Raw genomic sequence first — 16,430 nt, forward strand, 5'->3', positions numbered from 1 at the left:
TTGCCTTTGGTCATGCTACTCAGGTCTCTATAGGTAACTGTTCATACCTTTGCTCTCAGAAAAACATAAAAATTTTAATATACTTCTGAAAAAAAAAAAAAGCAGATCAATTTTTTGTATTTAATACAATAAATGTTTTATTTACCTCCAAGTACTAAAAAAAAAATTATGTTTTAAATTTGTCATATTTTAAATGCCAATTAAAATTTACTATTAAATAAAATAAATAATACAAAGTAATATTTCCCTCTTCAAAGTCATTCAAGCTTCATTCCATTTCTCTTCAAATATACTCTTTGTTGTAGCAACTATTTTCACTGGGCATACATAACTTAATTAGAAAAATGAAGTTCTTCTAATCTAATTTTTCCAAAATGTCGCCATGTGCGATATCTTGCAAGATCTTTTCTTGTAACTATTCCAATCACCTAGATAATATATATGTTAATTTTTCACTGATTTATTCTGATAATGATATATATTGAATATGTAACAAAAATATATTTAATCAATAGAATTCACAGGGGGGGTGGCTGAAAAGTTTTGATAAACACCTAGAACAAAAAAAGACTAATTTGTGCAACAAGGGAAAGACCTTTTTTCTTCAGAGGATTGCAAATGATGCGGCAGCATTGTAACAAGTGTATAACACTTAGTGGGGAATATGTTGAATAATGTGTAAGTTACATTGTTCCACCTCAATTTCTTCATGATGATTATCACAACTTTTCAGCACACCCTTGTAATTAAATATAGTAATAATCTAATTTCAGGTCAACTGGAGTAAATTAATACCTCATAAAATTTATACTAGAATCCCGCTACAGATATTCAAAGTCAAGTATGTAAGTTTTTAGTTTAAAACAATTTTAAATTTGATCCATGAGAAAGATAGTGGTCAGTAAAAACAGGAGAATCTTCAGGCTGCTTTGAGATAGTCAGGTTGAGTTAAGCAACTCACTTATTCTCTTCAGGCATGGTTGACTTTTAAAGTAAAAGGGTGCCATGCTCGAGCCATCCTAGCCTTTGAATTTTTGGGAATGTCAGATTTTTAGAAATGCCAGCTGCTACTGACTTTATCTAACATTCAATTTAGAAGTTGTAAAAAAATGCTTTTAATTGATTTAAAAGTGATGTTAGAAAGGCATGCATTTGTATTTCGTTAAGTGCATTTTGCAAAACTCATAGGATTCATTCTGTCCTTCCATCCAAAATTTTTTAAGATGAATCATGGCTATAAAGGTCAGAAGTATATTAGTACACTTAGCATCATGGATAAACTAAGGATTAGGACATCTGATACATTGCACTCTATAGAGCATCTGATACATTGCACTCATGGAACTTCTTTCAGACCTTTAAACGAAAACATGGGTAGTAAATTCACACTCTAGAATGATGAAAATCATCTATTACAAAAACTTCAACAAACATCCATATTTAGTGGGAATCAAACTCACAGCCTGTTGGTTAGGCAGCAGATATGCTAACCACTCAGATAACCAGTCCAACATTCATTGAGGTCAACTGGAGTAAATTAATACCTCATAAAATTTATAATGCACTACCTCAATTTTTGTTTCATCTGGGCCATCTGTAGGGAAAAAAAAATTTTTTAAATTACGTATAAGAATAACCCTGTTCTAGATAATTTAATAAAATTTGTTACCTAAAATGTACACGGGACCATGTCTACATGGTTAATTTTTGATTTCGTTCAAAACTGTTCTTGGCAAAATATTACAAACTGATATCAGTAATGGCTGAAGCATGCGGCGGTGGATTTGAACTGGTAAAAAAAAGTGTTTTTTAAATGGTGTATAGTGTGACTCTGTCGTGAATTGCGCTACTTTTTTTTTTTTCTCAGTAACACAAGTGTTCTTTAGTGGGGCTGCTTTTGGAGACTTTAGTTGTTATATAGTGTTATTTTTGTTATAGTTGTTATATATACCGAGAAGGCGAGGTCACAGTTGGATGCATCTGCGGTGGAAGAGAAGATAAGTTTTTATTATTTGGTATAGTAAATATACTTTATACGTGTAGCAGTATAGTGTAAGTAAATTAGCTTACAGAAGAGCATATAACATATATTTAGCATTTAGTTGTAATAATATTTAGTATTTAGCGTTTAGTTGTAGTAGTTCCTCAACACTAAGTTAATGCTGGCGGCGGCTGCAGCTCCAATTACAAATGGCGTGTAACCAAGTCCTCCTCCAATCAAGGACTCTATTTTGCATAACATAATAAAGGATTTTGTGCTATGTATTGGTCCCACGGTTCGATATGTGGTGGGTGACAGAAGGGGAGAATGCCTATATGCATAAAAAGTAGGCAATGGGAGGAATTCAGTGAGTTAGATGTTACAATATCTGACCTCATTACTTCAAGAGTGGGAGAATCTCGAAAGACAAGTAGTGTAGTTTAATAGGTGAGAATAACAAGTGAAATATGAATGAAAAAATTAGAGTGTAGTGTGTGGAAGACTTGAATGATTGTGAAGTTTTTGAGATGGTCTTCACTAGGAGAATGAATGGCGAGTAACAGTGACTAACTTGCAGAGAGAGATAGATGAGTTGAAAGAAGAGGTGGAATGTCTGGGGAATGTGATGAGAGGTATGCAAGTTGAGAGTAAGTTATGGGAATGAATAGAAGAGGAGAGAATAGAAACAGTAGAGAGAGAGAGAGAGAGAGAGAGAGGGAATGAGAGAGAGGTATGGGAATGATGGAAGAGTAGAGAATAGGAACAGTAGAAGAGAGGGAACGAGAGAGGTATGGGAAGGATAGAAGAGGAGAAAATGGAAACAGTCTGAGAGAGCATTCATTTTATTACTATTAATATTTTATTACTAAAATAAAGAGTCAGAGAGAGCAAGTGAGAAGAATGCAAGGGAGTGCTGGAACCAGGGATAGAGTAATGCCAGGACAGCAGGTAAGTAGGGAACACTGCGAGAAAGAGTTAAAGGAGAGAGAGTGAGGGATGCAGGTGAGCAATCAAGGAACAGAGTGGTAAGAGGTGTGATGTATAGAGACTCAATGATCCTTGGTGTGCAAGATAGGATGCTAGAGGAGTGTTTGCCAGGAGGAACGATAGAAAGTAAGGCTATGGCAATTAAGCAGGGGTGAAAGGCTGGATGAAATGATTGTGATGGTGGGCACGAATGACTTGAGAGGAAGTGTTAAATCGAGTGGCGAGAGATTTGAGATTCATGCTTGAGGTTGTACAAAAGAAAATGCAGAGAGGAAAGACAGTGTGTGTGTTTGTGGTATGTGTTACCCAGGTATGATAATGAGAACTTAGCAGAAGAGCAATAATAATGAATAGCATAATAGTCAGAATGTGTCAGAAGAGAGGATTGGAATAATATTATTATTATTACCACAGGCTACTCCAGGAGTCCTTAGACTCATTGAGGGAGGCCCTAAACATCATGTTCACGCAGCTGTTCAACATTCTCACAGTATCTATCATACCTTGCCTTGAACTCGCTCACTGTCATAGCACCCACAACAGACTCTGGCAGCTTATTCCACTCATTTACCACTCTAAAAGTAAAGAACCCAGCTCTAACACCCCTGCTAACCATGCTCTTGCCCAGCTTCCATGGGTGTCCCCTAGTTCTCCCACCACCAGTCCTGATCTCAAAAATATCATCTGAATTAATCCTATAGAATCCTTTTAGCAATTTGAATGTCTCAATCATGTCTCCCCTTTTCCGCCTATCAACTAGTTTCTGCAACCCACAAATCTTCAACCTGTTCTCATATGGTTCATTCCATAGACCTGCTATCATCTTAGTCACTCGCCTCTGGATCCTCTCAACCTCCTCCCCATCAAGAAGGAACCGAGGTGACCAAATCTGGGCACAGTAGTCGAGATGAGGTCTTATCAGGGCTCGGTACAGAGGTACAATAACTTGTTTTTCTCTGTTCGTCAAGGTATTTCTCAACAACCAAGTGAGTTGATGAGCTGATTTAGCTACTTTTGCAATGTGCCCCCTAAACTTCATCTCCCTATCCACCAACACTCCCAAGTCCCTGGCCTCATCAATCTCTTGGAGTATAGTTCCACCAATGTGGTATACTGCTGCTAATCTTTTCACTCCGAAATGCATAACCTTACATTTTGTCACATTAAATTGACATCCATTCTCCTTAGTCCAGAACTCCAATCTATCTAAGTCATCTTGCAAGACTTTGACATCTTCTGCATTCACTATCGCCCTACCCAACTTTGCATCATTAGCGAACAAATGAACTGTCCCACTTAAACCCTTCCCTATATCGTTAATGAACAGATTAAACAGCAGTGGTCCAAGAACAGAACCCTGTGGCACGCCACTAGTCACAGGCCGTTTTTTGGACTCTACTCCTGAATAAACTACTTTTTGATATCTCTCCATCAACCACCCAGCTATCCATCTCACCAACCCTATATCCATTCCCATATATTGTAGTTTACGGATTAGAATTCCATGTGGTATCCTGTCAAACGCCTTTGCCAGGTCCAGCAGTATCACTGTAAACCCATTTCCCTTATCCAGTTCAGCCGTCACCTTGTTATAAAACTTGAGCAAGTTACTGAGGCATGATCTACCCTTCACAAAGCCATGCTGTCCTCTGTACAGTATCTCATTTTCATCAATCCATTCCTGTATTTTTCCCTTGACTACTTTCTCCAAGACCTTGACAATGACTCCTGATGTGCTGATCGGTCGGTAATTTGCAACCATAGTCTTGGATCCTCCTTTATGTAGTGAAACTATTTTCCCCTCTTTCCACGCCTTCGGGACTAAGCCAGACCTGAGACTCAGATTAAACAACATGGTCAAGGGCACTGATAATTCATTAGCCGCTTCATGCAAGACCCGTGCCAGTATACCATCCAATCCCACAGATGTATTCACATTAAGGTTCTGTAATAGACTATTCACCTCCACTTCATTCATCACAATTCCCATATAAACTAATGGTTCCTTCATTTTTTCAACGTCACCACCTGGATGATATACTTTTGCAAAGTGCGCGCTCAGTAACTCCACTATATCGACTGGTTCAGTGAACTCTTTACCATCGTCATTCCTTAAAATCATTTTGCCATGTACAGTTTTTTTCTTGCTTGCAGCATATTGAAAGAACTGTTTGGGATTCTCTTTTGCTTGCATAGCTAGTTTCCTTTCATAATCGGCTTTTGCTGTTTTTACCACACTCGTTACCCTTCTGGCCTGTACTTTATACCGTTCGTGTGCCTGCAGGTCACCCCTTTCTTTAAATTCCCTCCATAGTTGTTTCTTTTTTTGCAACTCAAGCTTAATGGTGTTATTCATCCATTTAACCCCTCCTTGTTTCACTATTCGGACCTTAGGTATACAATCAGCCATAACCTCCTGTAAATGGTCTTTGATCACTTCCCATGCTCTATCGACGTCCAGCCCTTGCAGTTGTACATGCCATGGCACTGATCCAAGCAATCTCCTAAGCTTGTCATACTTGCCAGCACGGTAATTCCACATATACCCTGTCTTAATCACAAATTTCACACCTTTAGCCACCTCCCAGGTGGCTAAAGGTGTGAAAGCCACCTCCCACCTTATGATCACTCTCACCAATAGGTGGCAACAAGGTCATATTCATTACAGTCAAATTCTCAGATACTATTACCAGGTCAAGCACTCTCACACCCCTAGTATTTTCAATTACATGCTGTTTCAGATAGTTATCCCTTAATAATTGAATAAAATCCATTTCCTTCCTCACATGTGTCCTCTCCTCCTTCCAATCAATGTTACCAAAGTTGCAATCCCCCATAATAATTACCCTCCTTCCACTCATTTCATCAATTTGTTTATGCATACCATCTCCACCATCTATTCCATCACCTGGTCTATAGCAGCACCCAACTGTATATTTATTCTGCCAGTATCAATCTCACACCAAATAGCCTCAAATGAGCTCCTTTCACTATCCTGACTATCCACTACTCCTTTCACTATCCATATTCAATATGTGGATGCTTGGAGGGCGTTTGAGGACAGAAAGGAACTGTATGCAAGAGACCACTTGCATTTGAAGGAAGGAAGTAGACATCTGGAGAGATTGCTGTTTTCTGAAAGAGTTGGTGTGTCAATGTAGGGGAAACTAGATTTCCCAGTGTGGATGGTAGCAAGGGTGGCCTCTTGAGGGAAAGAGTGCTTGGAGGAAGCTGGACAACATTAGGTAACACTGAGTCTAGTGGGATCTGGAGGGAATAATGATAAGTATAGAAGCAGTGATATTTTTATGCTTTATATTAATGCCAGGAGTAGCCAGAATAAAAGAGATGAATTGGTTGCACTGATAGTATCAGCCTGGTCAAAGATTACTGGGATCACTGAGACGTGGTTGATAGATTCTTGTTGCTATATCATATTCTATCAACCACGTCTCAGTGATCCCAGTAATCTTTGACCAGGCTGATACTATCAGTGCAACCAATTCATTTCTTTTATTCTGGCTACTCCTGGCATTAATATAAAGCATAAAAATATCACTGCTTCTATACTTATCATTATTCCCTCCAGATCCCACTAGACTCAGTGTTACCTAATGTTGTCCAGCTTCCTCCAAGCACTCTTTCCCTCAAGAGGCCACCCTTGCTACCATCCACACTGGGAAATCTAGTTTCCCCTACATTGACACACCAACTCTTTCGAAAACAGCAATCTCTCCAGATGTCTACTTCCTTCCTCATTCAAATGCAAGTGGTCAGAGGTAGTAGGGTAAAGCATTTTTCGGCAGGATAGGAGGGGAAAACGTGGTGGTGGAGTACTGCTTATAAGTGATGACTTATGTCCTCTAAGAGTGGAGACATTGGAAGGCAGTGACACTAATGGTTTTGAAAGCATGTGGTGTGAGGTAAAGGTGGGCAAGACAGGATATTTAGTGGGGTGTTGCTACAAGCTAAGGAGTACAGAGGATTGGGAGTAGGAGATATTTAGGCAGTTGAGCTTGGCAAGTGCAAGAAGAATGATTGTTATTGGAGATTTAAACTAGAGCAGTATAAGCAAGGGAAGAGGAAAATGCATGTAGTAATGAGGGAATGGAATTTCTAGAATTCTTGAGGGACAAAGGTCTTAGGCAACATGTAATAGAGGGAACAAGAGGTTCAAGAGTTTTGGATTTGGTCATAGCATCAGAAGAGCTGAAATCATATAGTTCTGTCTCACTATGTTTCCATATGATAAATATGTTGTCAACATATCTCCACCATACTTGATGGTTTTGGATCAGTATGTGATAAGATATCTTTTTCCAAATTTTCCATAAATAAGTGTGCATATGGAGGAGATAGAGGACTTCCCATTGCAAGACATGACAGTTGTATTTCCTAACTTCCATTAAGTCGTTTCACCAAAAAATCAAGTTCACCTTAGAACTTGAAAACGAAGGAAAATTACCATTTTTAGACATTTATCAAAAAACAAATGGATAATAGCATTGGTCTAAATGAATATTGCAAACCGACTCACACAGTCTATTACCTGCATTTCGCCTCTTCGCACGATATTTCACAAAAGTTAAGCATTATACATATGCAAAAATAGAGCAGTCTGTATCAAAAGAGATGACAGAGTTTTAACAGATAAATTAGATCATATCCTCAAAACATTAACAAACAATGGTTACCCGAAAAAATAATTAATAAAAAGGATTCTTTTCTCCACCCCCCTTTCAACAGCAAACCAAAGAAACCCATTACAGGACTTGTTTCTATTCATTTTGCTGGCACAGTTTCACAAAGAATTGCCAATCTGCTGAGGCCTCATAACATCCAAGTTGCTTTCAAACCAATAAAGACTGTTCACAATTTGTTACAATCACCAAAAGACAAGACTAATTTCCATAAAAACCCTGGAGTTTACGACATCCCATGTTCTTGCGGATTGAATTACATAGGACAAACTTCTAGAAGTTTAGAAATAAGACAAAAGGTGCACAGCGGAGATGTGAACAACAATAGAGAAGACAATTCTGGTTTAGCTTTCCATTTTTTCCAACATAAACCACAATACTGAATGGGATAAAAGTACTATGCCATACATAGAAGATGACTACACCTCCTGCTCAATAAAAGAAGATGCAGTACTGATCTGCTCAAGAGGTAGCCTAAACAGAAACCAAGGGGTGATCCTTGGTGACATCTGGAAATCACTCATAAGATCGCTCAGCACATCAGAGTTCAACTTTACAGGCAATTATAGGATGCACCTGCTTAATAATCACTGATCAACTGCTAACACATGCTCCATGCGTTGTGTAACGGTTCATATGAATTTGATATTTTTCATTTTCGGTTATGTATTAGTTGTAATTTAAGCTTGTTTTTGTTCTTTAACTGTTTTGTGTAGAGTTATCTTGCCCAAACGAAGCCACCAGTTACATGGCGAAACTAGTAGGCTGACATTTCTGTATCAAAATCTCCGGCCTAATAAAACTAGTTTATATCATCTTATCTCTACAGTTATTTGAACTAGACAACTCGAAGAAGCAAAATTAGGCAAAAGAAAATTGTTTTACAGCATACAGGCCAAAATTGGTTTAATATTTCATTAGCTGCAACTAACACACTAGAGAGTGTTTTCACAAAAGTATTCCCCATTCAAAAGCTCTTTAATTATTTTTATTTATATGTTGTTCCCAACCATGAAAGGTTATTTGCAAACCTATAGTATATTTTGTATTGTGGTTGAGCTAAGGATATATATATTTTTTATTTTTATCAATTTATTATTATTATTATTATCATCATCATCTGAAACCTCCAGGGAGTCAAGGAGGTTTTAGATGATCAAGGGAGGCTATGAATTATCCAAACCAGCTGTCATACCTTTCATTAAATTCATTCAAACTAAATACACTCATTACCTCTAAAGGCAATCTAATCCACTCACTCACTGCTCTCTGGGAGAAAACCCTAGCTCTTACTCCTTTCTTGACTGTGAACAAACTTAACTTTCATAGATGCTAGTGTTCTCTCCTGAAAAATTTCATTACATGATATCATATGATACACATTCAAAAGTTTATAGACTTTTATCATATTACCTCTCTTTCTTCTGTTAACCAGAATCGGTAATCCACATACTCGCAATCTGTCCTCATAATCTAAATCCCATAATGGCGATATAATTTTTAAAATTCTTCTTGGTATCCTTTCCACAGCTTTTTCATCCCCTTAGAATCCAGGAGACCAAAATCTGTGCACAATGATGCAGGGGTAGTCTTATCAAAGCCATATAAAGAGGCAAAATGACTTCATTATCCTTACATGTCAAGGTTAGCTTCGATATTGCAATTATCCTGTGAGTTGTATTTGCAACTTTTGCTATGTGACCTTTCAACTTTAAATTCCTATCCACCAATATGCCAAGATCCCTTGCCTCTTCAGTTTCTTGTAGCATAATCCTGCTAATATAATATGCCATAGGAACTCTAATCATGCCAAAGTGCATAACTTTACACTTACTAACATTAAATTGACAGTTATTTGCCAATTTCCAGTATATTTAAATCATTTTGTAATTGATGAATATCAGTAGCATACCTGATTGCCCTGCCTATCTTTGCATCATCGGCAAACAATTGCACATCTGATGTTAGATCCTTCCTAATGTCATTAATGTATAGATTGAACAATAATGGCCCAAGGACTGAATCTTGAGGTACACCATTGGTCACATTAAATCTGGCAGATTCACACCCACTGTATACCACTTGCTGATATCTCTCTGCCAACCATTCCCTGATTGAAGTCAAGGGTTTATATTCCAATCCCACATTCTCCAGTTTATGCAATAGCCTTTTATGTGGTATCCTATCAAATGCCTTAGAAAAATCCAAGGGGAATGGATACACTATTATCATAGTGTATCAATTCCCTTTATCTAACTTGGCCATAACATTGTTATACAACATGAGCAAGTTGCTAAAACATGACCTCCTTTAGTATACCCGTGCTGCTCCTTGCAGAGTATAGCTTGTTTATCTATCTATTTCTGTATGAGAGTTCTTATCAATTTCTCTAAAATCTTCACTACCATACCAGAGATGCTGATAGGTCAGTAGTCAAACACATCAGTTCTTTCACTATCCTTCCATTCCTGTGGTATCATTCCTGAACGGAGACTCAAGTTATACAAACATGTGAAAGGCCTAGCCAATTTGGCTGAACATTCCTTTAGCAAACGAGCTGATATTTCATCTGTCCCTATAGACAAATTCTTATCAAGGTTATGCAACAGTTCTTCAACCTCATTTTCATGCACATCTAACTCTTCATCCAATGTAACAGTAGCACTATGTACCATGTTACATAAACCTGGTTGATATATCCTAGCAAAGTGAGCACTTATTAATTGAACAATCTCATTAGCTTCTGACACTCAAGTACCATCTGCATTCAATAAAGTTATTCTTTCTTTTGCCTGCAGCATAACGATAAACTTCTTTTGGATTGCCTTTAGCTTGCATGTTTCTTTTCAAACTCTGATTTAGCTTTCCGCACAATGCCCGTTACTTTTCTGGCCTGAGCTTTATATATTTCATAACTCCTCTCACTCTTATTCTCATGATATTCTTTCCACATGATCTTCTTCTTGTGGATCTCTTGCTTAACAAGGTTGCACATCCATTTCACTTCCAACCTATTTGTTCTTCGATCACTAGGGATACATTCAGATACTGCCTCATTTAAGCACTTTTTCAAAGATTCCCATGAATTGCTGGCATTTTGTCATTCAGTAACTGATACCATGGGACCAAAGATAATAAGTTGATCATAATTTCCAACTTTGTAGTTCAGCATGTAACCTCTTCTAATGGGAACATCAATACAGTTAGATACTTCACAAGAAAGCACAGAATGATCACTATCACCAACTGGTAGTAAAATCTTCTTAACAGAGATCCCTTCTGATGCTGTGAACAAATCCAACACATTTTGTCCTCGAGCTCCTTCTTTCACATGCTATTAGAAAAAGTTGTCTAGCAACAATTCAATAAATTCCTCTTCTTTTTTTTTTATCATCAGATTTCTCTTCTACCCAATTAATGTCTGGAAAATTAAAGTCACCCATAATAATCACTCATTTGTACCCAGAAGACTAAATTGGCAATGCATTTCTTTCTTCCCTGCAAATGAGCAGCCAGGTCTGAAGAAACACCCCACCATATATTTCAATCTGTTAGCCTCAACTTCACACCAGATAGACTCAAACTCACTGCTACATGGGACATTATTACCATCATTGTTTTCTTGTGTTTCTACTATAATTAGACTTAAGTCATCTGATATCATTAGTAGTACTTCTCCTCTCCTATCTCTTCTGTCATTCATTCCTAAAAATAGTATATTCATCACACATGATCCCAGCTACCATATCTAATTCTGAAAGCCAGGTTTCACTAATGCCAACAATCTTAGACCACACCGTATTCAATAAAGCAATGAACTCAACCTCTTTGTTTCTGATGCTCCTGGCATTTGTGTATAGACATAATAAATTACCACTTAACCTATTCTTATAAAATTTTGCAATCTATTTGGTCATGTTCTAGAAATTTCTCTTTTCCCTCCCCAGACAAACTCAAAATGTCTGAATCCAAAGCATATTTCTCCACCTCTTCATCACATACTTAACCATGTTTGAAGACATTCATATCTTTATCATTTTTGCATACCATTCATGAACTTTCACACACATTTTCCCTATTCCTCCCTTGATAATCTAGTTTTCCTGACTCTCTGCATTAGGTATCATACCCAGAGCTGGATGGTAGCGTGTGCGAAGTGTGCAATATACACAGGTGCCGCAGAAGAAAAGGCACCTAAAAAGATGTCAAAAAATATGAGATAAGAGTTTAAACAAACAACGAAAGGTGCAGAATCGTACATATAATTATGAATGTACGTCGTCATATAATTATGTACGTCGTCTTCTGTTCAGGCTCCTTCAGATCTTCCCAGAAATGAACAAATAAATTCTGAAATTGTATCCTGGAACCGATTATATCACTGTAATTTTTTATTAAAATTTAAGAAAATATACCTAAAATAGTTCTTTATTTTTTGATGTATCATAAATCAACTTATGATTAATTGTCGAGTTCCGTGTAAGGGTCGTATCCTAATTTTAATTGGATTGGATGCATCTGGTCCAGCCCTAAAAGTCGGCTTTTAGTTCTTCTCAACTTTATTCAAAAAAAACTTTTTTGGAAAGGTGCCGAACATTAATCGCACACACACAAGAAAAATACTATGCGCCAGTCCTGATCATACCCAAGTAATTTTTCCATTCTTCTGATGCCAAATGGATTCAAGTATAGGCCATCCCTCTTATACAAGTCTTTTCTGCCATCAAACACATTCCACACATTTAAAAACTCGCATCCATTTCTTCTACACAGCCTGCATGTGAAATCATTTGCTATCATCACCCTCCTTCTTAACTAAGTACTGTCATATCTGGGTTGGGCATCGTAGGTGTTGGGGGGGGGGGGGGCAGAGCCAACTTAGTGTGTGTGTGTGTGTACATATATATATATACACATACACACACACATATATATACACACACACATATATATACACACACATACATATATATATACACACACACATACATATATATATATACACACACACACACACACACACACACACACACACACACACACACACACACACACACACTAGGTGGGCTCAAGTTATAGGGACTCAATTGCAGGGACCCAATTGCTACCTGCAGTGGACGACCCACCACACTCACTAAATGTGACATACGGTGCCATAAAGGATAATATGCAAAAACACCATTTGTTGGCCAACACATTGAATGTGGAAATCCATCAACTGAACATGAATCTGCACAAAACATTCAGAACTGAGGCTTACAACTTGGGTTTCCATGGTAGGACTGCAATATACACGCTCCACATAACTTGAACTAACATGCAGCATCGTCTTCAGTAGTGCAAAGAGCAGGTACAGTAGGATGTGAAACCTTGGAAAGCTGTGTTACGGAGTGACAAATCACAATGTACCCTCTACTGAGCAGATGGACAGGTGTGAGTATGGCAGATGCCCAGTGAGCATCTCTTACCAGAGTGCATAACTCCAACTATAAAATTTGGAGATGGGGATGTGATGCTATGATCCTGTTTCTCCTGGTCTGGCTTTAGACATTTGTTACCATGAACACTGAACTCCGAGAGGTATCTGACCATTCTAGATAATGTGGTGATTCCTACTTTCTGGTGATTCTATGGAACTGAATATTGTCTCTTTCAGTAAACCAATGCATCATGTCATAAGGCTGCTGCTGCTGATGTAACTAGGTGGTTAGTGGAGATGAACATCACCACATTTCACTGCTTCCACAAACTCCTGTTCTCCACCCTACTGAATGTCTGTGGGATGAACTGGATTATCGGGTGAGGTCAACAGACTTCTGTCCCATTACAGTCCAGGAACTCATTACATGCCTCATACAGGAAGAATGGTCAAAAATTTCCACCAATTGCTATCAACATTTGTGGAAAGTATGCCTGGTAGGATAGCTGTAACAACGATTACAGCGAAAGGAGGTCTTACATCTTATTAAGGCAGGTGCTATGGATGTTTGTTCCTCACACTATGGTGACTGTTGACTTCTTATAATTTCAATTATTTTTATTTTTCAACATAACCTCCCTTAAGACTAATACATTTATTCCAGTGATGCTCCAGTGCTCCATGTAGTGGTTCTCAGTAAGATCTGCAAAATACACATCTACAGCTGCAGTCACTTCTTGATTCGAAGAAAAACGTGAAGAAGAATTTTAATTACAGTGATTTAAAAATGTGAAGAAGAATTTTAGATTACAACGAAAGGAGATCTTACATCTTATTAAGGCAGGTGCCATGGATGTTTGTTCCTCACACTATGGTGGCTGTTGACTTCTTTCCAAGCAATGTGTGTGTGTGTGTGTGTGTATACGAGAGTGGTCAAAAAAATTTTCAGCCTAACAATGAAAAAACGAATTTATAATTTCAATTATTTTTATTTTTCAACATAATCTCCTGTAAGACTAATACATTTATTCCAGTGATGCTCCAGCATCATTATCCCATCCATGTAGTGGTTCTCAGTAAGATCTGCAAAATAAACATCTACAGCTGCAGTCACTTCTTGATTTGAAGAAAAACGTGAAGAAGAATTTTAGTTTTGGGAACAGACAGAAGTCAGAGGGAACCAAAGCGGGGGGGATAGGGTGGATGTTCCAACAATTCATAGTGCAGATTCCTTAATTTTCCCATTGCCAAAACACCTTTGTGGGCAGGTGCATTGTCCTGATGAAAGGTGATTTTTTTCTTCTGCAAACCAGGTCTTTTCTCACGAATTTTTTCATCTAGTTTGGTTAAAAGATCAGAATAATATTCCCTGGTTACTGTTTTACCCTTTTCAAGATAATTAATAAACAAAGTACCTTTAGAATCCCAAAACATTGATGCCATGACCTTTCCTGCTGATGGAACTGACTTTGTCTTCTTTGGCGCTGAACAACTGCTTCTGTTCACCGTTTTGACTGCTGTTTGGATTCTGGTGTGTCATAGTGAATCCAAGTCTCATCCATAGTAATAAATCGATGCATAAAATCAGTTTTATTCTTGTTAAAACGCTCCAAGCACGGTTCAGAGATTTTCATGCGAGTGCATTTTTGATCTACTATGAGCAAGCATGCCACCCATCTTACGTCATATATACATATAAACATGCCACCCATCATATATATATATATATATATATATATCCTACATGTTCTTTTCAAATGCCTATAGTCTCATATTTTCAAACACTTTGTACCAACATAGAAAAAAATAATCTTGCCGATAATGTTGCCATCTATGGTTGAGGCTGAGAACTTTTCAGACTACCTTCCACCCTTGTTACTCGTATATATGTGTATGTATAAATTGTTATGAATAAAGGAAAGGCTAATTTATATTGAGCTATAACATTTTATCAGTATTGTTTGGTTACATAAACAAAAAATACTGACATGTCACACAAGATTTCTCAAAATAAAAATAATTGTATGCACATATATATAGCGTCGCCGTAGCATGTGGCGGTGAATTTGAGCTGTGCAGAAGAAAGTGATTTTTAATCGGTGAAGTCCGTTTTTCCCCCCGTTTTTCTATGTTTTTGAGTGCTAAATTGTTTCTCTCAATACGAGTGTACTTCAGTGGTTGTTTTTTGGAAGTTAGTTGCTGTCGTGACGATACAATATATTTTGGTTACCGTCGGAATCGAATGCATAACGGTGGAAGACAAAACAAAGCTAAGTTTTCATTACTGTATTTAGTTATATTTCATTTTATTTAATTGTATTTAGTGTACTTAAATGTTTTGTTTTGCTTGTAATTGTTTGTACTTTTTTTTTCTTATTTATTTAACGGAATTTATTAATTGAATAATTATTAAAGATTACACTACTCGGCAGTAAGGAATGATGGCGGATTCGGGTGCAGTCGCAAGTGGCGTATCGCCAAGTCCTCCGCCATTTAAGAACTCTATTATAAGCAATATCATAAGGGACTTTGTGGCATGCAGTACTTGCGGCATGTATGTGTCTCGGGAATTGGATATGTGGCTTGTGAAAGGGAGCGGAGAGCGTATGTGCGCAAAATGCAGGCAGTTGGAGGAAATAAGTGCATTAGAAATATCGATATCCGACCTTGTTGCTCCAGGAATGGGGAATGAATGTAGGAAGACAAGTAGTGTGATAGGAGAGAATGAAAAAAATGTATATATGAATGAGAAAATAATAGTTGATAGTGTGGAAGGTGTGAGTGACTGTGAAAGTTTAGGAGATGGTTTTGTTTGGGAGAGTGAATTTAGATTAAGAGTGACTGACCTGTAGAGGGAGATAGATGAGCTGAAAGAGGAGGTGGAATGTCTTGTGAATGAGAGCAGAAGTATGAAAGATAAGATTAGGAGAATGGAAGAGATAAATGCAACGTGATTCAGAGTAGGGGAGAGAGAGAATTTTGGGAGTATGAGTGAGAGGTATGGGGGTGCTAGAAGAGGAGAGAATGGAAACAGTAGAAGAGAAGGAATGAGAGAGAGGTATGGGAATGCTAGCAGATGAGAGGATGGAAAGTAGGAGAGACGGAATGAGAGAGAGAGATATGGAAATGCTAGAAGAGGAGAGAATGGAAACGGTAGGAGAGATGGAATGAGAGAGATGTGGGAATGCTAGAAGATGAGAGGATAGAAACAGTAGGAGAGACGGAATGAGAGAGGGATATGGAAGTGCTAGAAGAGGAGAGAATGGAAACAGTAGGAGAGAGAGGTATGGGAATGCTAGAAGAGAAAATAGCAGTAGAGGAGAGGGAATGAGAGAAACCTATG

The 16,430-nt window shown here is 37.8% G+C and overlaps 1 protein-coding gene across 1 annotated transcript in view; it reads right to left on the reverse strand.

The window, feature by feature from the left end:
- Window positions 1–332: 332 nt before the first annotated feature.
- Window positions 333–16,430, reverse strand: part of LOC150108970 (H(+)/Cl(-) exchange transporter 7-like) — a 501,264-nt gene continuing 485,166 nt past the window's right edge. The window contains exon 21 of the mRNA XM_090401344.1: window positions 333–428. Coding sequence (XP_090257470.1) covers window positions 333–428 — 96 coding nt within the window. The remainder of the gene's footprint in view (window positions 429–16,430) is intronic.

This window comes from Typopeltis vanoorti, chromosome 2, assembly GCF_054136105.1.
Source record: "Typopeltis vanoorti isolate ZY-2024b chromosome 2, IOZ_Tvanoo_1.0, whole genome shotgun sequence".
NCBI classification, from domain to species: Eukaryota; Metazoa; Arthropoda; class Arachnida; order Uropygi; family Thelyphonidae; genus Typopeltis; species Typopeltis vanoorti.